The 26,327-nt window shown below is 49.1% G+C and overlaps 1 protein-coding gene across 8 annotated transcripts in view; it reads left to right on the top strand.

Annotated features, from left to right (window-relative positions):
• TTC7B (tetratricopeptide repeat domain 7B) overlaps positions 1 to 26,327 on the top strand; it is a 236,332-nt gene that overhangs the window by 127,086 nt on the left and 82,919 nt on the right. For 6 of the 8 annotated variants that reach the window (XM_036264171.1, XM_036264191.1, XM_036264226.1 and 3 more), the window contains 7 exons: positions 8,115 to 8,198; positions 9,427 to 9,531; positions 11,801 to 11,918; positions 13,342 to 13,410; positions 13,974 to 14,031; positions 20,187 to 20,259; positions 23,094 to 23,254. In XM_036264171.1, the coding sequence (XP_036120064.1) occupies positions 8,115 to 8,198; positions 9,427 to 9,531; positions 11,801 to 11,918; positions 13,342 to 13,410; positions 13,974 to 14,031; positions 20,187 to 20,259; positions 23,094 to 23,254 (668 nt within the window). The remainder of the gene's footprint in view (positions 1 to 8,114; positions 8,199 to 9,426; positions 9,532 to 11,800; positions 11,919 to 13,341; positions 13,411 to 13,973; positions 14,032 to 20,186; positions 20,260 to 23,093; positions 23,255 to 26,327) is intronic. The other 2 variants (XM_036264184.1, XM_036264177.1) reach the window with 2 other exon arrangements.

Here is a 26,327-nt window from a genome sequence, read left to right as displayed (position 1 = left end):
TGCCTATAAATGATTCTTAGCTTTTGGACTCTGTGAAAGCAGACAGCAGGTCGGACTTGGCCCTCAGGCCGCCGTTTTTCTGATATGGCATCGTCTCCAGGTTCCTTGCATTTTGCTACCCTCCTCACGGTGCTTTTTTGTTTGACTGTGGGCACCCATAAAGGATATTTGAAAGAATGGATGCTAACACTGGATCCGCATTTATCCCTTCGTTCAAGCATTCACTGAGCACCTATGCTGTACATGACACACCCCTGGGCTGCTGTACCCTCAGATCGTGCATGGGTGAGGCGGCAGCTGGGTTAAAGGGTTAAAACCTGAAGCCCCAAGCCAGAGGAGACAGACGGAAAACAAAGACCAAAAGGTGAGAGGCAGTTGAAGAGGGAGGAGGTAGAGGAATGAAATGTCCATTTCTTGAATTTACAGATTCATTTTGCAAGAGTAACAAAGAACAGCTATCTCAGCAACACAGCAGGTGGGGCACATAATATTAGAGGAGGACCCTGGAGACCCTTTACTGCCCTGCAGACCTGATCAAGATGCACTGTCCAGCCGCACAGAGAGCATGCTGGGGGATGGCGACCAGCACTCAGTTCTGTGATCAGCCCACTCTCTACTCCTCCCCCCATGGCCAGAGGCAGTGGTGGGCTTTCATTTAAGCACGTGCCAAAGCAGTACAGCTTTGAGACTCCTCTGCTTGGAGCAATGTTGCTGTTTTAAAGCAAAAAGAAAAATGGGAGAGGGGCACGGATGTGCGGTTTGCTCTATTTTATTTTTAATTTAAGGGGGAAAAAATCGGAGCAAGATTTGATGAGCACCATCTGTGTTTTCTCAAAACCTGGGTTGGGAGGGGTTTTTATTGTAGCCGAGAGCCCTGTAAGCGTGCTTTTGAGATGCTTTTCCTAGACTCTAGACTCTTGTGGATTAGATCTCTCAAATTCCGCATTAATTTATACTTTTAAACAACATTTAATCCAGAAATAAGGGCTGTGAACTGAGCGTCATGAGACCTGGATTCTAATTCCAGGTCTGCCACCGTGTGACCCTGGGCAGGTCCTGTCTCCTCTCCTGGTCTTAACTTCCTCATCCACGAAGTAAGAACGGGTCTAGATAATCTCAGAGTTTCCACATACTCTCTGATTGTCATTCAGTGGGTCTAAGATAATGGCCCAAACTGTCTAAATTGCTTGGCTTTTTTCATTGCTAAAAATAAAGACACGAAATATTATCCATATACCATGTCAAATTTAAAAACATTGTAGCCCAACTGCAGAGAATGACATTTATTAGCTGACTCATTAAATACAAAGGCTGTAGAAAAGAAAATCTTCCTAATCAATGGAAGGATCTATGTTCTGAGAACTCCTAGGGTTCGGCTGACCTGTCAACAAAGGTGAGTACTGGAAACGGTTCACCATGTTATTTGTTGTGTTTTAATAATGGTGAATTTTAGACTTAACCTCCAGGCTAAATTTGAGACCAAATCTGATTATTGTATTCCTGCCCCCTCCTCCATGGGTTTTTGGATGCTGAACCTCACTCTTGGGTTCCAAAAATAGACTTTGGCTTCTCCTTGCTGTGTTATTGTACAGCTGTCGCTGCCGTGCGCCCAGCCGTGTCGTTGGCCTTGCGTACTAGGAAGGTAATTGCTAAATCCCGTTCTCATGCCAAAGAGCTTCTCATTCCTGCTGCCCCTCTGAGATGGCTGATTTCTGAAAAGCCAAAATAAAAGCCTGGAAGGGATAAGCGTTTGCTACCAAAGGAAACAGTTTTGCCGTTTTGCCGTTTTGCGACCACTCACGTGATGAGGATGCGTTTAGAGCCTGATTCTTATTTCTCCACGTATTCGAGGCATCGGATGAATGTTATCTGGGCTTTAGCGAGGTGGCAGCAGTGTGGTGATTACAGCAAACAGGCCTGTCTTTCCTGGGAGAAGTACCCCGACTGCCAAATCCATCTTCGGTTCTGGTAAGGGGATGATTCGAGATGTCACCTGCTGTTTTGTGTGGGTGACTCAGGGATCTGCAGACTTGGATTGGACCCTGTGTCCCTCCCGAGGCCCAACAGCGTCTCCTCAGTGGACACCAGAGTGAAATAGGGCCAGCATCTTCTCGCATCTCTCCATTTCCGCTCTGAGGCCACCCCCGTTCCCTCTGCAACCCTGGCCCCTGCCCCTTCCCAGATCTCCTCTTTCTCTCCTGCACCCCTTTCAGGAACTCCCAACCCCACAGGATCGGCCGTGTCTTCGGCTCATAAAAGCAACATCAACAGTAACATGTTTATAGCGTTCATTCTGTGCCAGGCAGTCTTCTAAGCATTTCACATGTATTTAAAACATTAATTCACGTGGCCCCATAACCACCCTGTGGCTGCTGGGTAAGGAGTTTGGATGAAGCCCAGGCAGTCTGGCCCCAGAGCCACGCGACCGCTGTCCTCGGCCCCTGCCTGCCTCCACCTTCTCCTTCCCCGCCACCAGCCATGCTGGGCCTGGGTGACTGAAGCAGCTTCTTTTTTTTATGTTTTTAGTTTTATTTTTTTTAGTTTTTAGAGAGAGAGGAAGGGAGAGAGAGATAGAAACATCGATGTGAGAGAGAAGCATTGACCTGCTGCCTCCTGCAGGCCCCCTACTGGAGATGGAGCCCAAAACTCAGGCATGTGCCCTGACTGGGAATCGAACCGGGACCTCTCAGTCCATGGGACGATGCTCAAGCCACTGACCCACCCCTGCTGGGCTGAAGCTTCTTAAATGCCTCCAATATACACAAAACACCCGTGTCTTCTTAAACGTCCATTTCATCAGTACTTCCTTTAGACTGGAATCATTATTAAAATATGAATGCTCTTATTTTATAGCATATATTCTGTTCCCAAGCTCCCCACTCTATTAAAACTGGAAATGTTTGCTTTATCACATACAGATATGATGAAGGTATTTAAAAGGGGTAGTCAAACAGAATTGGGTGAGCAAACACCCCGTGCAGGGGCAGAGTTGTGGGTAGCCAATGCCCCGTTCCTGTCTTTCTTAGCGGTGTTCTCCAGGGGAGAGCCTCCTCCCATGATTCAGGTGTGTCAACCTGCGCTGCGTAGGGACGTATATAATCTTGATGTCCACAGGGACGTGAGGAGGACGTTACATATCCATCAGTGTGCTTGGCATTGACGTTTCAGGAGCATCTGCAGCTGTAAGATGCCAAGAGCCCACAGGAAGACAGGGCCCTGGCGGTGACACCAGAGCCTAGACCCCTCTGAATTGGGGTGAAGGCTAATTTTTCATTGTTGACTGGTATTCCTTAAATCCATGCACAGCACCCCTAGAGCTCACTGTGGGACGTGGGTTGTTAGAGAGGCCCCATCGGGGAGAGGCCCGTGACAGGTGTGGCAGTAGTGTGGAGGAAATGCATGACTCACGTCAACTGAGCACCTTCGAGGTGGTGCTGGTGGGAACTGTAGGATCTGTGAAGTTGCTTGAAAATTCTGCAAATTGGAAAGGCCTCGGTCCTTAGTAGCCTCAGGGGTTCCCAAAGGGCCATGGAGCAAGGGCCCCATCTGCAGTAAAAAGCTCTTGCTGGATGTCAGAAATAGTTCAAGGAACCTGTGTCATTTTTAGGGGCCTTTTATTTCGCTGTGTTTCACTCTGTGCAGCATGAGTGGGCCTGGTAAGTGGGAGCGGCATGTCGGAGGCTGCGGAGTGTTGTATAAGAGCTGCCTGGATGCAGGTCCCGGCTCTGCCAGAACCCACTGACACCTTGCACAGCTGGAGCGGTCCTCGCTCCAGTTCCCCGTCTGTGAACGGAGAAGCTCAAACCTTGTGGGGTTAGGGTGACCATATGAGGCAATTCTGCCCAGTTTTCTCTGGAGGGTCTTTACCAGCCCTGCTGCCCCTGTGCTGCCCTCCCCCACACCACACACACACACACACGCGCACACACACATCCCCCCTTGGCTGCTGGGTGTAACACAAGGGTCTGCCCAGCCTCAGTAGCTCCAGACGCCACGTGCTGGCAGGAGCATCTGATTGCCCTGCTTGGGTCATGTGACACTCCTATTGCTTCCCTCCTTCCTTCACCGTTAGGCTTATTACTGGGAAGCAGAGAGGCTGCTTCTATGTAGGGTGCCCTCGATCCCCCGAAACAAAGTCAGAAGAGGTTTGAGGTGACAGGCAGCCACAATGACAAATGTCTTCTCCTTTGGGGACTTCACCTAGATGCTTCTCATTTCCCTTGTAGCCCCAAGATTCTGAGTCTACTCTTTATGGGGGCTGGTGTTTTCCTCTAACACCCAGAACGGAGCCCCAAGCCAGTGAGCTTCCCGGGGTGTCTTCCACCGAGGATGAGTGTGCTGGCCTTCGGCACCGCAGGGAGTAAGGTGCACGCTTATTTATAGCATCTAGCTTTTGTTTCAGAACAGACTGTTTCAGAAGCTGCGTTCCTTTTGTTTATCAGGAAAATAATTGATCTTTATCATTCCTCTTAGCGAAAGGGGGAAGAAAAGCATTTAAATGCCTAAATGTTTTTGTGTGTATATTCAAGTACTTAGTGGTTATATTGCAATGAATTATTTGAGTAGACCTGTTAGAACAAACTTCATTTTTGGTCATCATCAACCCCTTCTCTCCACCTACTGGCTTTTTTGCCTCATGTCAGCCAATGTGATTATCATTCTTGGTTCTTCCTTCATCATCCCTTGTCCCCTTCCCTAAATCAGTTTCTAAGGGCTGCTAGCTTTTCGTTGCTCGGTATTCTCTCCATTAACATCTATCTCCTGCACTTACGCCCAGCCCTTACCACCCCACACCTGGGTAGGTCCTCCTCCACGGCCCACCTTTTCAGTGAGCTGTGTTAGTATTTTCCCCTCTGTGCTTCTTAAAGGCACAGTGACAGGTTCCTGTGGCTTATCAATGTAGCAGAGCAGGGAGAGGGCCCTGGGGTCAGTTTCCAGCTCTGCCATTCAGTGTCTGTAATAGTGAGAGGTGTGTCCAGATGTAACTAACAAAACAAACTCCGAGTGACTGAGCCAAATAGGAGTTTATTTTGTCCGCATGACAAGAGGTCTGGTGAGAGGCAGTAGCATCTCATGGCGCCAGGGGCCCAGCTCTGTCTCTCTGCTCAGTGATTCTGGATAGTGGCTCTTGTCCCGGGCTTCCCAGTTCCTGCTGCCCCGCCTCCAGCACCCAGTCTGTGTCCCAGCGGAGGGTGCCCTCCTCCGCAGGAGTGGTCCTGGGGGCCTCGCCCCGCTTCTGCTGACATCACCTTGTCCCTGTGGGAGTCACATGTTCACCCTAAGGCTGTAGCGAGCACGCTGCAGTGTAATCAGAATGAGGGACCCTGTGCTCATCTTACTTGGGGTCTACGGTTACCCACCCCTGTCATCACTAGGCTCCTGGTAGGTGTTATTAACTGCTATTACTTCACTTTGTAACGTATTTCGTTAGGGCGGGTTTTCGCAGTACTAGCTAGCATGATATTTACTGCGACCTTCTCTGTAACTACCATTTAAACTTCAGGGCTTCCTTTCTCTCCTCTCCCACCACCTCCTTTACGTTGATTATATCCTCCAGTTTGTTGCCCTCTCTGTGGCTCCTTTGTCTCTCAGCCCCCAGCCACCACCCCGCCCCCTTCCCACCCTTGAATCCTGAGAAGTCCGGCGTCCTCTGCCTGGGCTGGCCACAGAGATCGCGAGTGAAACCCGGCAGTACGTGCCCTGGGTGCCTGCTTGTCCACATGGTCTTTGAGGGGACCCTGGCGTGAGCCTTCTGTCCCTTCGGGGTGAAGTCTAGTGGTGTAAAGCTTTTCTGTTCTCACTGATAACTCCTAGCCCTAGTCTTTCCTCCCAGCAGCCCCTCTTTCCATCTTTACAGAGAAAACAGCGTCTGGGTGGGACACCCCCGAACCCTCTTCCTCTTCGCCTTTAGGAATCTGCCCCCTTAAGAGAAGAACATCTCTTGGGGGCCCCTTTGCTCCCCGGCCTGGCTCTCTCATCTTCTGGGACCTCATTTATTTCCTGTTTTCAGAATTTCCTTTTTTTTATTAAGGCTGAATAACATTTCATTGTATGAATATTTCATGTTCTGTGTATCCATCCATCCACCGATGGGCACTTGGGTTGCTCTCACCTGTTGGCTATTGTGAGTAATGATGCTGTGAACATCGGTGCACAGGTATCTATTTGAGTCCCTGCTTTCAGTCCGTCTGGGTCCGTTTTATGTTGGTACCGCACAGTTTTGATCACCGTAGCATTGTAGTAAGCTTGAAATCAGGAATGTGAGTCTTCCAGCTCTGTTCTTTTTTAGAGATTGTTTTGACTATTTGGAGTCCCTCGAGATTTCTAGGAATTTCAGAATGGGTTTTTCTATTTCTTTAAAAACCGCCATTGGGATTTTGATGGGGATTCCATTGGCTCCAGATTACTTTGAGTAGCACTGCACCTTAGCAATGTTAAGTTTTCTAATCCATGAACACAGGCTGTGTTTTCAATTATTTATGTCTTTGTGAATTTCTTTCAGCTCAAGTAAATGGCTTTTGTCAGCTCTCTTTCTTGAGGCCCCCAACTGAAAGTAATGGTCTCCAGTAAATTACCACGTGACACCTCAGACTCATCATATTCCATACCAAAGTCACTAATAAAACACCTTCTTCCCCCTTTTTTCTTTATTCTAAAAAATCTCTCTCTCACACACACACACGTGTGCACGTGCGCACGCATGCACACACACATGCGTATGCAGAGGCTCTCTCTCACACACACGCGCGCGTGCACGTGCGCACGCATGCACACACACATGCGTATGCAGAGGCTCTCTCTCTCACACACGCGCGTGCACGTGCGCACACATGCACACACACATGCGTATGCAGAGGCTCTCTCTCACACACACACGCGCGCGTGCACGTGCGCACACATGCACACACACATGCGTATGCAGAGGCTCTCTCTCACACACACACACGCACGTGCACGTGCGCACGCATGCACACACACATGCGTATGCAGAGGCTCTCTCTCACACACACACACACACACACGCGCGTATGCAGAGGCTTTCCCTGCCAGGCATTCACCAGAGACTTTAGAGGTCTCCTCAGTCTCTGTTTCACCAGCCACCCACCCACCTTTCCTCCGGTGGCCTGTTCCTGCTGATTCTAACTCAGACACACTTAGTTCTGTCCTTGGTTCTGAAGTCCCTGGACCACTCTATGTACTTTATTCCTGGCCTGTCTGCATTCTGGTCTTACAACCCCCACACCCCCATGGTCTTCCAAAAGCTCTGATGTGACCCTGTCACCCTGCAGAAACCACAGGCTCCTCGTTGAGTGTGAATGATTTGTACCTTATCCCACAGGCAGTCCTGAGGAGACAAGGAAGTGAGGTTTCTGCCCTTGATAGTTTCTCAATGGGACCGGGCTGGGCTGGGGCAGGAGGGTGCAGACAAGTCACATTAACATCGTAGAGTTATGAACTTTAGGAGCACAGAGGTGTGAGATCCAACGCTGGGTGGACGAGGGAGATGGAACAACTTTGAAAAGGAGCTGCCGTGTCAGACTCTCAGTGGCATGACCACAGCCCAAACTCGCCTTGCAGCCGGATTCCCCCTGTTCCTGGGCTGGGTTTAGGCTGTCGCTCTCGCCGTCACCAAGTGCAAGCACACCGGGTCGCTCACACCGCTTCTTCCTGGAGTGCCGTTTCCAAATCCTGGCTGTGGCTTTCCCTTCTCATCAGTCAAGGCCCCGCTCAGATGCATTCTCCCAGGATGCCATTCCTGAGTCCTGCGACTACTTTCCCATCGTCCTTTGTGTTTCCCACTCTCGGGACACTTGCCAAGTTGGGCCTTGTGTTCGAGCTGTTTGTGTCCCTGCCTCTTTCCGTGTACTAGATGAAAAACTACTTGAGATCAAGGATGATGTTTTAGTCACCAGCAGTTGTCCTGGCGTCTGGCACAGTGCTTCCTACCCTGGGGGACTCTGCAGGAGGGGTTCGACGGAAGATTGTGTTTTAAGCATTCTAAGAAAGCAGATTTCGCAGGTCTTACCTTAGTGTGCATAGACACAAACTCACCCTGGGCCCATGTGACCCTGGCCATTCTCAGACGTCTGCATTTGTTCTTCTTTCCAAACCAGTGCTTAGAAAGAGCCATGAAGTTTGCCTTTGAGGAGTTCCACCTCTGGTACCAGTTTGCTCTGTCACTCATGGCTGCCGGAAAGGTGAGTCCCCTGTGCACGCGGTCTCTGTGTCAGTGCTCAGGGCCTTTGGCCCCCGGGGGCGGTGTCTGACCTCGTAGAAGTCTAAACCGACTGTTGGAAACTGCCCTGTGGCCATTTATAAAAGAACAATCAAGTTTGACCATTTGGGGGCCAACATGGACACATCATTGAGAAGAAAACTTCTGAAAGATTTGCCTTTTTCTAGCCATTGTAACTTTGTCATGTGAAGACATGGCTTAGACTAAGGCTCCTTTCTGCACACTGAGCCTTTCACTCATTTGGGAGCACAAGTCGTCCCTCGTTTATCACGGTTAATCTGGTCTAGACTCTAGCGGTTGCACCTGGCGTTGAAGGAGTCCTGGGGTGCTCGAATACATGGACCTACAGTCCTTATGTACAGTCATTTTAATTGTAATACAGGGGTGTATAATTGACTCAGACAACTGAGCGCGCGCTGTATCATTTTCACTGTCTCGATCAACTTTTTAATGAATATATTTGAAAAAACCGCTACAGAGTGAAGCCGCGCAAGTCGAAGCGCGGTGGCGAGGGACGACTGTACCAGCTTATTCCTGGGGAATCTTTGGCAGTGTTCCATATCAGTGTATGACACGAGCTGAAAACGCCAGCTTTGGCGTCCAGCTGCAGGAGTTGTGGGCTGGGCCCTCTGACCCAGGGCAGGTCCCTTAGTGCCCGTTTCCTCTTCAGTAAAACGTAGGAATCAGGACCCACTTCACAGAGTGGTACCAGGTAAAAGAGGTAGGACGGACACGGTGCTTGGATAGTGCTCTCACGTGGTACATGCTCAGCAAGGAGAACTAATTTGGGCCATTTAACGAATCTGCTGTTTAGTAAATTGTGATACAAGATTATTTGGGCCAAGTGGAGACAAAAATTTAGTGTGGTATGCTATAAATTGGACAGTGTATTTTGTATAATAACATAAGCCTCCACTGTCTTTATTATTTCTTATTTTTACAAGGGCTCCACAAGTAGGGGAGAGAAGGAGGGCGGTTCCAGGGAAGCATTTCCTCGGCTTCCAACCACAGCTGAGCCCCTGCCCCTCAGGAGCCCCTGGCTCTGGTTCTCGGGTCCCCATCCCCCTGGTGGTTCAGCTCCCAGCCGGAAACGTCACTAAGAGGGCAGCTGCTAAACCCCCTGGGGAAGGTGTCAGTGTTTAGTTCTGTCAAACATGTTGAGTCTCACAGACGTAATCTCCTTTGCCAAGTCGGCCCGTGCGGTGAAGGTGCTGAAAGAGTGCATTCGGCTGAAGCCCGACGATGCCACCATCCCCCTCCTGGCCGCCAAGCTGTGCATGGGCTCGCTCCACTGGGTGAGTGAGTGCGCGCGCAGGGCTGCCCACCTGTCCCACGAAGCGCGAGGGGGAGCAGCGGGGCGCCGTCCACACAAGCACAGGCAGTTCAGAGTCCCAGCCCCCCCCCCCCCCCGAACTGTACGGAATCTGTGTTCCTAGGGGACCCCAGGGTTTTCCTGGTCACGGGAATGTGCTACAAACGTACAGATGATGGATAGATCTGAAATTCATGCTCAGACGCCTCTGGCTGTGAGAGGGTAACGAGGACTGGAGGTGCATGTGGCCCGAGGGCTCGCCCTCAGCAGAGCCGTCCTGGCAAGCAGCCGCCTCTGCCGAGCTCACCTGTAAGCCCAGCTGCCTCTGCCCCTGCCTCCCACCCAGCCCCTCGGCCCCGCCCACCCAGCCCCTCGGCCCCGCCCAGCCAGCCCCTCGGCCCCGCCCAGCCAGCCCCTCGGCCCCGCCCGCCCAGGTGGGCTTTGGGCACAGCCTGGTCTGTCACAGCTTGAGCGCCGCAGACAGATACCGGCTCCCTGGAAAGTGGAACCCCAGATTGCCACCGAGGAGGGAGCCTGCTTTCTTCTTCGTGACCCCTGCTGAGAGCAGCCATAAGCAGCTCCCCGGGCGGCCTTGCTAGGTTCCTGCCATCACGGGCCTTGCGGCTCGGCTTGTGTCTCCCCGTTCCCACCCACCAGGACAGAAGTAGGCCTTGGGGTGCAAGTGTTCTCCTTTGTTAAATTCTACTTGGTGAAATGTGGGAGAAAACACACGCTTTGAAAGAGCAGGCTCTCGCCCGGAGCGCAGAGCGCGAAGGCGTGTGTGGTCCCCGCAGGCGTCGGCACGTGGTGCCCGGCGGTGCCCGGCGCGGCGCGGGGGTGCGGGCAGCACGGGCGGCGCGGTGGGCGGAGGAGGGCGCCGAACCTCAGAAATGCCGGTGCCCAGCTGCGACTCCGCCAGCGGCCTGCTCATGACGGCCACATGACTCCGGCGCCTGAAAGAAACTACTCTTTAATTTTTTTTCGGTCAAATTTTATTATTTTTAAAAAGCAGATCAATATTACAATTCAAGAACCTGATCTAAATATGCACTTAACAATGAAACACAACTGAGTGTGGCATGAAAACAGTTTTCCAAAGAAAAAACCAAAACCGTCAAGTGAAACCTATTCTTTTTTAAAGATGAGACAAATCTTTTCTGTATATATTTTTTCCATTTTTATTATTAAAACTTCCAAACGCCACAGAGCAACATGAGCTCCCATGTACTGCCATGCAGCTCCAACAACGTCAACATTTGCCTACTTCGAAAGAACACATCTTATTATTTTTGCCTCTAATGAACCGTGCGAAAGGTCTCCTGGTGGGTGTAGTTTACAGGTGGCGTTTTCTCTCTGCATCTGCTTGTGCCAGGTCTGTGTGCCCTGAATTGTAAAATAAATAGATGGAGTCTTGGCCTTTTTTTTTTTTATCCTCACCTGAGGACATTTTTCCATTTTTTTTGTTCAGGTAGAGTAGGAGGGAAAGAGAGAGAGAGAAACATTGACGTGAAAGGGACACATCGAGTGGTTGCCACCCGCATGACCCAACCAGGGCCGGGGACAAACTGTAACCGGGTTACACGCCCTTAGCGGGAACTGAACCCGGTCTCTCTGGACCGCAGGCCGACGCTCTAACCGCTGAGCCAAACCGGCCAGGGTGACTTGGCCTTTTTTTAACAGCTTGTGGGAAAGAGAAGCCAAGCCTAGATGGATTCATTATGTTGTAAAAAGAAGGTACGACTCAAACACAAAACATTTCAAGAACTTTATTATTTACATATGTGGGGTAGACAAAGGTAGGTTTACAGTTGTAATACAAATAAATAACACAGTAATTAATAAATAATAATACAAGAATAAACTCTGTGTTTTGCATACTCACAACTGCAAACCTACGTTTACCCTCCCCTGTATGTAAAATTCAACCTCAGAGGACCTAGCATAACCTAATTACAGAACCAGTCAGTAAAAAGTAAAAATGAAAAAGATAAGAGCCCACCAAGTATGACAGTGACTTTGGAAAAGACAGCAAAAAACAATAAGGAAAACCTTAAAGAGAAAAAACACAGTGGGAATCCTCAGGGCTGATAGAGAGGCTCAGAGAAAACAGAATCACCACAGTGGACTTGGAAGATTTGGGAGTTAGTTTCACAGTGACTCATCAGAAATCTGTTTTTGGCAGCTGATGCTATGGTAACTTGTGTTAGAAATTCGTCAGGTTGTCGTTGTTTTTAACTTGTCTGGTTTTTCAGTTGGAAGAGGCTGAGAAGTTTGCCAAAACTGTCGTTGATGCGGGAGAGAAAGCGTCCGAGTTCAAGGCCAAAGGCTACTTAGCTCTGGGGCTCACGTACAGTCTGCAGGCCACCGACGGTGAGAGAAGCCCCACCCCAGGGTGCTGTGGACACGGCCGGGCTGCCTGTCTGCACCACAGGGTCCCCACATCACCCTCTGTCTTTGGAGGACATATAAGCTGGGTTGTTCTGGGGTGCCCTCCTGTGGGGCCCCGCTGCTGCTTTCCTCATTGCTTGAACTGCTTGGAGGATGGGGGGTGGGGAGGACCAAGGCCTTATGCCAGGGCTTCCAAGTCCTCTTCCAGGGGAATCGGGTTGGTGGTGCCCAGGTGGCCAGCTGGCAGGGGCAGAGCATCTGCCATGAGGTGCAAGGTGAGCAGGGGGTGTTGAGAGCTGATTCTCCCAGCCTGACCTGGGCGCCTCTGCCCCTGCACCTGGCTGGACTGTCCTCCTGTGAAGAGATGCTGTGTCTTAGGCACAAGAATATAGAAGAGGTGAGGGCCAGCCTCTTCCAGGAAGCTTCCCTTGATTGGTCAGGACCTGTCCCTTCTCTGTGGGTACGTCCTAATTCACAGGTCTGTGCACATGCAGTGAGACAGCTCCCCAGATGCCCATGCAGCGATAGTATATGTTTTGGATGTGCTTAGAGCTTTTGTGGACAGGCCCTGGCTAAAAAAATATTTTGTATATGTAATGAAGTTTTCAATTATGTTTGCAGAAAGTATAAATTGAGAGATTATTTTTTCTGAATTCTATTATTTCTTGAAAATTTATTGTTAAATATAACAAGAATATTAAACATTTCAAAAGCAAGTGTGTAATTTGATGAATTAGTAGAAGGCAAATAGCCTTGTAGCCACTACCCTGCTCAGAGGCTAGCGCCTTGCCACCCCACGGAGCTCCTCGGGTACCCCTAGCCGCTCATGGGCCCCCAAGAGAAACACTTTAGTAATACTTTCTTTTTCTTTCTGTATGGTTTTGCAATAGTGTTGTTTGTTTGCTTTTTTACAGATTACCCCAGATATTCCTTTCCTTTGCCTTAAAATTTCAAAGCCCCTGGAGAAGTTTTGCCTATCAACTGAGTTTTAATAGTGGATTTTTTGCAAATTTTTCATGTATACATGAGATAATGGCAATACCCAGCCCATTGTTTTAACTATGGTAGACGTTCAGTTAAGTGTAAATTTAATGTCATGTATCTATCCATATAAACTCTTAGTTTGGGTTCTACTGCTAATTGCCCAGTTACTCAAGGAGAGTTGCTTGACCCTATTGGGCCTCATCTTGTATCCGTGACTCAGCAGGGTCACCTCTGTGGTTCCCTTGAGCTCAGTCACTGTTGCCCTGTTAGCCATCGTCACAGCCTCACCCAGCCCACCAGGCGGCCTTCTGCCATCCTCAGTGTGGCGTCAGGTGGGATCTGCCACGCTGCGCTTCTTAGGTAAGGGCCCCTGCAGTTCCACCACAGGTGGGTTCCTCTAGGACTTTTTCTATCGCCCCAGGAAGAAGTAACCTTTTTCAGTTCCTACGACAGGCTCCAAGGGACCCGTGTCTCACATGCTCTGCACAAGGCAAGTGTTGGCTCACAGCAAGATGGCCTCACTTTTGAACTGATTTTCCCATTTCAGTTGTGTTCATATCAAGGCATTAACAGTCCTGGTCACTGCACTGAGTTAAACTGGCCTTCTTGGCATCAAGCTAGTGCCCTTGGCTGAGGATCAGAGCTGCTTTGTGCCAGAGGACCTCTGAAGGCTGTCCACTCCTACACCTCTGGTGCTTGATTGTCTTCCATGCCATCCTGGTAGAGCCAGGCTGCACCCAGCAGTTCTGTGCCTACGCTGGGGAAAACAGACATGCTCCTCTCGGAGCTCCCTGCTGGTCTTTTCAAGACGGCCCCTGTGTCTGGGGATACCAGGAGTGACCATCCAACTTACACTGTCCCCATGGCATCATTCCAAGTTATACCCACAGGCCTTGGGTTGGCCTGGGCTCTGTGTCCCGTCTTCTGCAGTGCCTGGGACAGGACAGAATGTGTTGCCTATAATCCAGTGGAATGGGTAGCTTTTGTGATGAGTTTTGTATTTGTCCCAAACTCCCCGATCTTCCATCACTGACTGACTGAACCCTTTTTCAGCTTCGTTGCGAGGGATGCAGGAGGTCCTGCAGAGAAAGGCACTTCTTGCATTTCAGAGGTGAGTGGGAGTTCATCCTTGCCCTCGGCTGTACATAACGACACTAAAGTATGATGAGTATGAAAGGAAGAGATATTTATAAAGATTATGTAAACAGTGTTTCCCTCGGGAGTCTTCCCTCTCAGCACTGAATGCGCAGTTTCAAAACTCACTGCATCATTTGTTACCATGTAAATCTGCATTCCTAATCTGTTCATCCATTTGGGGACATTTTATTCATTCCTAATAAAGCGAGCTCAGCTCTAAGAAGATAGATACTTTGTGTGCCTAGGGAGATGATTCCTTTTATTAAAGACATTTGTCATCATCTAGAAAAGCGATCATTTTTTTCCTAGCTTTTTTTGTGTTTTTTTTTAGCCTGTCAAGTGGCAGATTTTTATATTAAGAAGTGAAAATGCCAGATTTTAGGACAGTCTCTGAAATACTATGTTAAGACAGACAAGTCCCCTCTACCTGTCATGCTCCATAATACCTCACACTTGTCTCCGTCGCTGTACCTTCCATAAAATTCGGAGAATGCGTTATAATAGGAAATGCTGGGGTGTCTTAGTTCTCCCACGCCCTGATTTAACCTCATCAGCAGGGGAGACAGGACAAGTAGTACGTTCACTGCAGGTAAGGGACTCCAGGGCAGGAGTGGGAAGTTACCAGAGTCACATGGCTGTTGAGGTCAGGATAGAATCAAGGTCTCTTGACTCTAATCCAACTTTTCTGGTTCTGCCCTAATTTTTTTCTTATTGCAGCTATAATAAATCACTAAAATGAATCGTTGCTTGAAAGTATAGCTGCATGATGTCAAATCTATAATCGCTATTGATTCTTTCACTTTAAATACGTCTGCGTTACATTGCTTTCTTGGAATTGTACCGAAGCTCAGTGACTTGCACCAGCGTTTCATGAGGCCCTCCCCACAGCAGTGCCCTTTGCGGGTTTCTCGCCCGGCACTGGGGCTGCCTACAGGTCGCCACAGTGTACGCACTCCTTTCTGCATGGATCCTGTCACGTGGTTTCAGTTCGTCTGAAACCTTGCATCTCGTCTCTGTTTCCTCCCAAGCTTGCCGATCGACAGTGCCTTGGGCAATGACAAAACATCCCCGTCGCCATTGGCAAGCAGATCTCCTGTCTCTGTGCTGAGCTTTTGTGGACATGAGTTGTTGTTTTTTCTTTTTTTTTAATCCTTACCCGAGGACATTTTTTCATATTTTATTCAGATAGAGTGGGAGGGGGAGAGAGAAAAAGAAACATCGACATGAAAGGTACACATCGAGTGGCTGCCACCCACACGTCCCAACCAGGGCCAGGGACAAACTGCAACCGAGGTACATGCCCTTAGCGAGAACTGAACCCGGGTCTCTCTGGACTGCAGGCCGACGCTCTAACCACTGAGCAAAACTGGCCAGGGCTGGACATGGAGTTTTAAATTCTCCCACCCCAGCCTGTCAAACACACAGGCACGCCTCAGAAAGTGGTCACTGCACTCTGTTCACGCTTCTTAAGTCAGCGTGTCCTGCCGGCTATCTAAAACCAGCCACGGCGGTGGTCGGCCCTGAGCCGCCTGATTCCTAACATCATGCAGCGTGACAGCTGTTCCAGTGACATGAATTCTTTTCCTGTTCCTTTTACCTAGCTTTTAATTCAAAGAGATTTTTTAAAATGTTAGTTCATGTGGGAATAAAGAGTAATAAAATCCTACCAACCTATGTGATTTATTGGGGGAAGTCTAACCTAAATTACTCTTTGCGTGAAACGAAAAATATTTTCAAAGAAATACCATTATTTTGTTTCAAGTACACATTAATGAGGACTATTCTTGTACGTTGTAGACTTCGCAATCTGTAAGGAAAAACTGAAAGTAAATATGAATGATTTGTAGTACTTCTTAAATGTAAATGGGTATTTAAAAACCACTTGGATGAGAAGTACTTTCTTTTTACTATGTATTTAATCCTCTCCCCCACAGTGCTGTTTATACTATTGTTTGGCAATTTTTGTTTAAAAAGGAAAGAGTGTAACTCAAAAAGGGGTGGCATTGTAGATAGAGCATAGGAAAATTAACTCTTAATTATGCCTAGAGTTAGAATTCAAAAAGATTTGCTCTCTAATGGATTCAAAAAGGTGGGTTTTCTAAAGGCCTCCCACTTGCATTTTTGCATCTTAACATTGAGGCCCTTGGCTGTTCGTCTGTAAATTCAGCCCAAGCAGCTGGACCAGTCCGTTTGCCCCACACAAAAGTATAGTGGAAAAGGCCATGCTGTTTGCAAAACTTCCTGGAGAGGCTGAGCTGATCTGAGCGGCTGCTCCTGTGCATGCCCTTGTCCCGAGAGAAAAGCCTGGGAACACTGGAGCGTGGTGCAGGGACTTACCCACAGGCAGAAATCCAGGCTGCTCCACGAGGAAGAGGCCATGTGGTGTCGTTCCTGTTTGTCACTCAGTGTGATACACGGTCTCATGTCATTGCTTTCTCCCTCCCAGCGTGATTTTAAGTTTGAATGTGGTATGATTTGTGTGTATGGAGTGACCCACCATCTCAGTTTGCCCGGAGTGAGCAATGTCCCAGAACATGGGACTCTGAATGCTAAAACCAGGGAAATCCTGGGCAAACCAGGACAAGTTGGTCATCCTATGTGTGTCACGAACGGGAGGTTCCTAAGTGATAGATTTAACCAGGTTTGTACATTTTTTTTCTTAACTAGTGAATAATACACTAATCACATATGCACTGTCATCTGGACTGCAGGGGACTTAAAGGAGAATGGACTAAACAGGCAGCAGGGTGATAAGGTGCAGAGACCAGGCCTCAGGATTTTACCTCTAGCTCTATCTCTTTTGCTAGATGTTTTTGGACCATATGCTTAAAAGTAGATGCTTCAGCCCTGGCCGGTTTGGCTCAGCTGTTAGAGCATCAGCCCATGGACCAAAGGGTCTTGGGTTTGTGTTTAATTCTTGGTCAAGGGTGCATACCTGGGTTGTAGGTTTGATACCCAGCCCCGGTCCCAGTTGGGGTTGTACCAATCGATGTGTCTCTCTCACATTGATCTCTCTCTCCCTCCCTTCCTCTCTTCTACTCTATCTAAAAATCAATGGAAAAACATCCTTGGGTGAAAATTAACAACAAAAACAAAAAGTAGACGCTTAATTACATAATTTGTTGTCATTATTGTTACAATTATGTATCTTAATGACCGGGGTCAACATTAGTCAGCCTTTTCTATGTTCTTGGTTCAGTTGTAGAACGTGTTGGAACCAGAGTGTAGGGCAGACCTCAAGGTGTCCTGGGTTCTAGACAGGTGGTCTGGGAGGCCTGTCGTAGGCTCTCTAGCAGAGCCTGGCAGGCCTTTTTCAGGGTCCCGCTCCCACTCATTGCAATGGTCACCTTGGGTCTCCCTGGCTCTGAGGAAGAAGGGACGTTCCTCAAGGAGAGGCGGTTGCCATGGTTCCTCTCTAGGCTGTGCAGAGGTGCCACAGGCCTGGTGTCACATAGGTACTGAGTAATGTGTGTGGGTGAAGGAGGGATGGGTGGCCCAGCAGTCTAACAATTCTTTCTTTTTTTTCTTTATTGATTTTTAGAGAGAGAGAGGAAGGGAGAGGGAGGGAGGGATAGAAACATCAGTGAGAGAAAACATCTATTGGCCGCCTCCTGCATGCCCCCCACTGAGGATTTGGCCCACAACCTGGGCATGTGCCCTGACTAGGAATTGAACCGGCAACCTCTTGGTGCAGGGGTCGATGCTCACCCAATGAGCCACACCGGCTGGGCCAATTCTTTCTTTCTTTATGGACAAGAAATTAAGTTAATGGGTATGGTGGAGTTGCTTTGACAGGGGAAGCACTTTGTGAGCATCCCTGTGGTGACATTTTTAGATGTCTGGGTTTCTCTCAGCAGCTCCGCCAGAGTCGGCTGTATGGAAATGGGGTTTTGGGTCCATGTGCAGCGTTCGGCAGGCTCGAGGTTTTCAAGGACACGAACACCTGTCCTGTCACCTGCATCGCGTGGTGGTACCTGCTGAGCAGGTGGCTGTGGGCATACCGGCGTGGACTTGTCACGGGACACCTAGCTGCCGAGCTGTTCTGCATGCCCGAAGCAGGTGTCCTGGGGTCTCATGAGATTGACACCAGGCACCTTTCCTTTTTCTGTTGGGCATTCTCCTTAATTTCTTTTTTCTTTCCTGGGCTAGAGTTGTCAGTTTAACGCATTAGCCAAACTATAAAAACAAGATTTTTTTTTTTTTGGTAAATGCTCCTAGCGGGAACCGAACCCAAGACTCTCTGGTCCGCAGGCCGATGCTCCAACCGCTGAGCCAAACTGGCCAGGGCATAAGATTTTTTTTTAAACGTGTATGTATAAGTTTATGCCCCATTAAAAAATTGGCAGTTGGATTTCCATTGTTAGATGTAGCCCTGATCCACCCAGAAATGCCAACATCTCCAGTACGTCTGGTTTGTTTCTGTCACAGGGCTGTGGCTAATGGTGAATAATCATTTCATGAGGCCAGGGTGGGCCCGTGGCCGGAGCCATCTCTGTCCGGGACCCTGAATTCACCAGACCATTGCCAGCTTCTCACTTGGTTGGCGTTGGGTAGACGCAGCCATGGGCTGGTTTAACTTCCCCTGTGAAAGATCTAACCCGCGCTGAGGAGATGACAGATCCGAGGAAGCCCTTCTGAGGGGTGTAGAAACCTGGCTTCCTATTAATTATGAAAGAGAGGAGATAAAATAAAGAATGCTAAATAATTCAATGTCTCTTAACTAATTTTGTATTCATTTTCCCTGAATAATAATTGGGAGAGACAGAAACCATGACATCTCAATCTCATTTCTTATGAACTCTGAAGAAAAACAATGCTTTGATGTACAAATTCATGGAAAAACCAATACTTATGAAATAGTGAAAACTGGAGCAGCCTGGTAGAAACCAGACATTTACGCAGGCAAATAGCCTGGGCCCTTACCCTAGGGCACAGTCACTGGTGACGTAACCAGGGAGGGGACTTGAGATGCTTTGCTCCTAAGAGCAATAAAAGGACAGAGACTCCCTTACTTGCCCCAAATCCCCCCCAGGAGCCACCTCACGTGCCCACACAGTGTCCCAAATTGTTGGACTGACCGTATTTTCTGGACGGCAAACGCCCAGAAGACTTTTGAGTCACTTTCCCGCAGCAGAGGACAGGTCCTCCTCACTGCTGTAGAAAGCCATCCTTGGCTGTTCGCAGGTGTGTCCATGATGATTTGGCTTCTTGTCTGTCCTGAATTTGTTTTCTGCTGCTAGAAGATCTTCCTTTAATCACAGAATGTTGACAGAACAGCAGGAAGGTTTGTTGACTGTCTGGGGCCCACGGATTTTAATTAGTCTGATCCATAGTGCCTTTTAAAGAAGGTAAAAGTTTATTTTCTCTTTCCTCCAGACTGTTCAACAGAGAAGTATGTCTCCTATACAGTCACATTTTGCATTGCTTGTGAAATACGATTGACTTCCCCGTAAAAGCAAGAATGACCGCTTTTGCAAACAGCTGGGAGGCCAGCACGGCCTCTTCCCCTCCAGTGTCAAAGACCAGTTGATAAAACGAAACCCGGTGTTTAGCAGCGTCTTACAGTCAGAGTTATGTGGACGAAATCAGCAAGCTGCATGGAACTTAGTAGCTTCAGAAGACTGAACAAGTCCTCCTTTTCTCCCTGACGTTAGTTCATCGGAAACCAAAACCTCATTTTACCGGCAAAGCTGGGTCTCGATTTTCACATGATTTCTCTGAAATCCAGAAATGTGGATGAAGTATTGTTAAGGCCAAGCCAAAACATAACCAAAGCAGCTGTGGCCTTGCCAAGTACACCCACGGCCTCACCGTGTCCCAGACGCGTGGGCCTCTCCTGCTCAGTATTCTGGGGAGGTCAGAGAGCAGGGCCTACGGAGCCTTCACCTCCAGGCTCCTCGAAGCCAAGGGTCACCAGCTGCCATTTCAGAGGCCAAAGCACAGAAACATGCTACTGTGTCATACCTACATACATTGCATTTGTTAGTGAACAGAGGGCAAGAGTTTAGATGAGACGTGCAGTAGTTAAATATGTGGTCTAGGTATAAAACTGCTAATGTGAACACTTGTCTGACAGGGAATGTGGAAATGGCCTCTCTTGTGTACTAACAGCCATACATCCTTTTTCAGGGCCCACAGTCTGTCACCTACAGATCACCAAGCAGCTTTCTACCTCGCCCTGCAGCTCGCCATCTCCAGACAGGTCAGTTTGTCGAATGTTTCCTGAACTGGGTGCACACTCTGTCTTGATACGGTTCCTTCAGCGCCTCGGTTCGAGCCAGTGGCTGGTCCTCCATTCACCTGAGGCCGACCTAGAGCCAGGGGCCCTTCTCGGAGCGAAGACCCTGGCGCTCTGGTCAGCTGTGTGGACACAGGCGTGCCAGGCTCTGCCCACCCTGGGGTCAGATGGCCACTGGACACAGCACATGGCATAGACCCTGAACCCAGGGGTCCTGGGAGAGCCCGTGTCCCAGTGCTGAGCTCTCAGCAGGGTGGAGATTTAGTCACTGGATGGGGCCTGGTTGCCATAAGGGTGTGGGTGATTGACAAGAAGATGCCAGCAGGCATAGACAGACACCAGCCAGCTCCTTGGAAGCACTGGCGGTACGCACGATGACACGGGGCTCCTGAGTGGGAGGGCCGATGGTGTTCTCCGTGGGCACAGCTTTGCTGGCCTTCATCGCCCTGCGGCAGCCTCCACAGCCGCTCTGCCATTCTCATCCCTTCCTGTCCCCTCCCGGCTGTTCTGGAGACTCTGGCCACATATCTGCCTGCCCACCAGGTGCAAGACACTGGTGGTAACCCCAGCACATTCCTGAGTGCTGACTGGAGGGTGAACGCGAGGTCAGTTCCCCAGACATGCCGTTTCCCTGGCAGGCCCGGCTGCAGGCGCGCATCTGACTTCCCGGAGAAGTAGCTCCCATTGGCGACCTGGGCACTGAGGGAGCCAAGATGCCTTCTCTGTGAAGCCCTCCCACTGGGCACGGTGTGGCTCACAGCTGGGCTGGGCGTGAGCTGCTGCTCACAGCTGAGGGTGGTGATGGCCACCTGGCCGCCCCCACCGGGGCCTCTCTCCCCTCCGCGGAGCCTCCGTGCTGCAGCGGGCACTGCCCTTCCTCATGCTCAGCTCCCCGTTGGGTGTCTTTCTCACCACACTTGAGGTTCCATGGGGGCAAGAACCCATGTCTGTCACCGTCACCGCTTCATCCCGGCAGGCACTCGGTACACGTTGAGTGAAGGAACCAGCCGTGAAGTCCTTCAAGTCAGCTATCCCTTCAGGACGTCCCTGTGTCACTCTGTCCGATTGCTTTGGTCATCCCTGCACATTGACACCACGCACGTACCCTGCCTCTGACCCTCCCCACAGTGCCAGGCCGGGTGCTGTTCCCACCGTCAGTTCTCACCCCAAGGAATGGATGTGCGTGGAGCGTGTGGGCGTCACAGCCTTCGTGAGCACGCAGCGTGACAACAGACCTTGGCGGCAGTGTTCCTGCTGACCGCGGGCAGGGGGCCTGTGGCCTCTAACCTTCAGAGCCAGTGCCGTTGGAGCAGGAGGAGAGGGTGGGAAAGCAGTCGGAAGGCCCAGCCCCTCTCATCTCAGTCCGGTAGCCAGGCGACCCTGCTCAAGTCACTTCCCCTCTGGGCTCAGCTTCCTCCCGGAAATGAAGGGTTGGGCGGATGGTCTCTCTTCTGGCTGTAATGGTCATGACTCTATGGCTCAGAGCAGAAAGGCTCCGTAGCCAGCATTTATAATTAAACCCATCAAAAATGGAATTTCAGCCCTGGCCGGTTTGGCTCGGCGGTTGGAGTGTCGGCCTGCGGTCCAGAGAGACCCGGGTTCGGTTCCCACCGGGGGGCACGTACCTCGGTTGCGGTTTGTCCCCGGCCCTGGTTGGTCGTGCGGGTGGCAGCCACTCAATGTGTCCCTTTCACGTCGGTGTCTCTCTCTCCCTCCCTCCCACTCTACCTGAACAAAAAATGGAAAAATGTCCTTGGGTGAGGATAAAAATAAATTTAAAAATTTTTAAAAATGGAATTTCAGAGAAGGAGACTAACAGATTTGGAAAAAAACAAAAGTTGTTGCTTCCTACTAAGGAGGGAGGTTTCTAAGGATTTGCGAAGAAGCGGGAGAGCTGAGGGGGGTCCAGCCATGGGACTGAGGTGGGGAGGGGAGCCTGGAAGGGTCCCGGGGCCAGCTGTGGAGGAAGCTTCCATCTCGAGCGCTCTTTCCAAATCCAGCTTCGGGTTCTCACGTTCCCTAGTTCCTGCCAGCCCTGCCTGGAGAGTAGGGTGTTCACTGCTCATGTGTGTGCATTTCATCCACCATTGTGCTGGGGCGATTTTGATGAAAGTCTTGAACAGCTGTTGCATTTCTAAGGTCAAGGTCGTGTGTGTTCCTACTTGAGTGTGAGTGTGCCATTGTACGTGGCCCTGCGGTTTGCTTCTTGGATCTGGTTATTTGGGTTGTAGTCAGGAAGGTGTGGGGTTTTTGTTTGTGTGTGTGTTTAAATACTTCCCTGACGTCTAATGGACAACCAGGGCAACGGAGCTTGGAAGGAATCACAGGTGTCTGATCGTTTAGAAAGCTCTGTTAAAGGTTTCATAACTTGTTAAGTACTTTAATTTCAGTAACACTTAAAAAAAATGAGAACAGTTCAGCTAAGGCACTTTAATTCCACTAAAAGCCTCTGGCAGTGTGTGCATGCCTCCAGTTAGCGAAATTATCTTAAGCATGACCCAAAGCAGATCAGTTTTGCGGAAAAAAGAGAAAGTGCTTACTTAGGGAAAAATAAAAGATTTGGTGTTGGCAGTTACACAGAGAAACAGTATCCTTCAGTGCTTAGGCCACAGCGTGAAGAGAGGGTCTGTTTTCAAGCTTGTGGTTAACATCCCAGGGCTTGGCATGAGGACTTGGCGTGAACTCTGAATGAGGGACAAGGGGAAGCAACTCGATGGTTACAGAGAATCAGATACTGAAATGGCTTCGTGTGTGTGTGTGTGTGTTTAAAATTATTTGGGGGTTTTGTTTTAAACCAGATACCAGAGGCTCTGGGGTATGTCCGCCAAGCTCTTCAGCTTCAAGGCGATGATGTCAACTCTCTGCACCTGCTCGCCCTCTTGCTGTCCGCGCAGAAGCATTACCACGACGCGCTGAACATCGTCGACATGGCCCTGAGCGAATACCCAGAGAATTTTATGTGAGTGATTCTGGGCTTTTGTTTTTCCTTATGCAAAAGCTGTAAGTGTACTTCCTCCCAACTTCCTTCTCTGTAATCTAAGTTCTTCTTGGACATCCTGAGGGTAAATAGTACAAAACTCTTTCTACTCTTTTTTTTTTTTTTTGAGATACTTAGAAACAGATATACAATTGACCCTTGAATAATACAGGGTTAGAGGTGCCGACCCCCTGCACAGTTGAAGATCTGCATAGAACTTTTTTTAAATATATTTTTTCTTTACTGATTTTAGAGAGAGAAGAAGGGAGAGGGAGAGAGATAAAAACACTGATAAGAGGGAACATTGATTGGCCGTCTCCTGCATGCCCCCCACTGGGGATCAAACCGGTGACCTCTTGGTGCATGGGTCTGTGCTCAACCACCAAGCCACACAGGCTGGTCTGCGTAGAACTTTTGACTTCCCAAAAGCTTAACTTCCTATTGTTGATGGAAGGCATACCTATAAACATAGTTGATTAACCCATTTTGTATGTTACATGTATTATATATACTGCATTCTTAAAATAAAGTAAGCTAGAGAAAAGAAAAATGTTATTAAGAAAATTGTAAGAGAAAATACATTTACAGTATTTATTGGAAAAAGTCCGCATATAAGTAGACCTGTGCCATGTTGTTCAAGGGGCCACCGTAGCCTGTTAGGTTACCCTTATTAAGTGAAAATACTGATCCTTTTTTCCATTGCGTACCCTTGGGCACAGGAGATGATTTTAGATGAATTGTGGATGAACATTTTTAGTTTATATCTTTCTTTTTAATCCTCACCCGAGGATATGTTTATTGATTTTAGAGAAAACAAGGAAGGGAGAGAGAGGAGACATTGATACGTTGCCTCCCATACTCACCCAACTGGGGATCGAATCCTAAATCTTTCCATGCAAGGGTCGATGCTCCAACCAACTGAGCCATGTGGCCAGGGCATACATTTTTATTTTAATAGATATACATTCCTAAATCTACATAAGAAAAAATATAACTGCATACCAAAGTGTGATTTCATGGAGATTATCGCTTAGAGGGAGACTAAGAATTTTTTAAATGAGTTACTTTAAAGTCCACTTAAAGAAAAGTATTAAGTGAATACTGAAAGGTACACGTGGATACGGCAGATGTTATACCGAACAGACTCCGGTGACTGGGACGTGGAAAACGTTGCTTTCGAGCCTCTTTGTCCTGCATGAGCTACCAGGGGCTTCACTCCTTTCCGGTGATTGTGGTGCTTGGCACCTTCCATCAAGAGAGCGACCTCTTTCTGCCTTGGTTTTACTCTCTAGGTAACGGGATTCCTTAAATCAGTCAATAATTGTCCGTCACCTAAGAATTGTGATTACAAACCGCCGTTCACTTGCATTGTCTACGTTTCTTCACGGTTTCCTTGGAATCCCTGAGTCCAGGCGTGTGGGTTAGGCTCTGCTGAGGACATTGTCTTTGCCACCCGGTTCCCATTGCATCTCGGTGGAGTAGCTTAGTAACTGGTACACAGTGGCCAGAAGCAGTAAACAGCCCAGCAGGCTGGCGGGTTCCACTGGTCACAGTGGCGGGGTCAGTGATGGGGCGGGGACGGCTTGGGGCGGGGGTAGGAGGGAATGTAGCTGGTGGCCAGGCTGGCTGTCTCCACTTTCAGAAATAAGTGCAGGGGCAGATTTTAAGTGGATCGCCTTGGGCTTGATTTCTCCGCCTCATCCCCTCACTGTGTTCTCCATCAGTGTGTTTATCTGGCAGCCCCCTGTGGAAAACCAGTTCACACATTTCCATCACAAACCTTTCTTTGTCTTCAAGTGAAAAGCGCAGGTCTCTCCCCCCACCCAGAAAGTTCTCATTATAATCCCGGAAACCTGACTAGAGATTTTTTTTGTAGGTTCAGCTATTTATGCAGAGTGAATTAAAGAGCTTTGCGGCAGTGTTTACTTCTTGCAGATTCCAACTTGCTCTTTTGCATACTGAGTGTATATCTGGATTGTCTCCGAAGCTGGGTAGCCCGTGGGACCTCACAGTGGTGACAGCACTTGAAAAAGCCTTTGGTCCTTTACCCACCAGTAAAGTGCAACCAGATGCAATTAAATTCCGTTTCTTTCATCCATATTTATAAAACAGCCTTCCCGGCCTTGCACCCCCAACACCTTCATGAGCTGTTCGACTCCTGCCTGTGGCTCATGCACAGACAGCCGGGGGCACTTCCGAGAGAGGGCTTTTACACGGAGAGCCACACCACACAGTAAGCAGTGAACAGTGGTGGCTACTATGTAATGCCTCCAAGTGACAGCCTTTTCGAGCAGTATACATAAAGAGCAGCAGTCGAGATATTTGAGGAATGCAGTCCTGTTATTTTAATGTTAAGCCATAAGCTCAAAAAAGCAAAGCATATGTCAGCAGGTCTGAGAACAGCCGATGACTTGTTTGCTTTTTAGATATTTGTATTTCTTCCTTTGTGATGAGAAACTTCCCGAGAGTATTTTTTGAAAAATTGGGCCAGATGTAGTCAATAGATCCCATGGTTTGTTCCCCGCCTGGGTAAAGCATTTCAACAGCAACCTAAACAAGACTGTGCGGGCACCTGGGGTGCGGTAGTGTCCGTTTGCTAGTGAGCCTCGTCTCCAGCAGGCTGCGGGTTCTCGGAAGTGGGACTGCCTGTGTGTGTTGCATGCTCGGTCACGCCTGCCACAGACCGAGTGCCTAGGTGACGCGTGGTCAGCACCTGCCGGACGGAGGTGAACCCCCTCCCACTGTTCAGCTGTTGAACAGTCAAACTGTTGAACCGAGAAGTGACTGAGTGAGCTTCTTGGCCAGGTGCAGAGAATAACAGGACTTTTTGGTCCCTGTTAAACTTATTCAAGGTACTTAAACACCAACTTTGATCATTTCATGGAGGCAGTAAGGATGAATGCCGAAGGGGCAGAACTCCAAGGGCATTTAGCTGTCTTAGCCAGTGCACTTCAGGCGCTGTAAACAGTGCCTTTGTTGTAATCGTCACGTGGTAATCACTTGCAGGAATAACTGTAGCTGTAGGAATTATTATTATTATTACTAATACAGTGTT

This window comes from Molossus molossus, unplaced genomic scaffold, assembly GCF_014108415.1.
Source record: "Molossus molossus isolate mMolMol1 unplaced genomic scaffold, mMolMol1.p scaffold_m16_p_1, whole genome shotgun sequence".
Classification (NCBI taxonomy): Eukaryota; Metazoa; Chordata; class Mammalia; order Chiroptera; family Molossidae; genus Molossus; species Molossus molossus.
The sequence above is the reverse complement of the archived record's forward strand: the minus strand, read 5'-3'. Positions and strand labels throughout refer to the sequence as shown.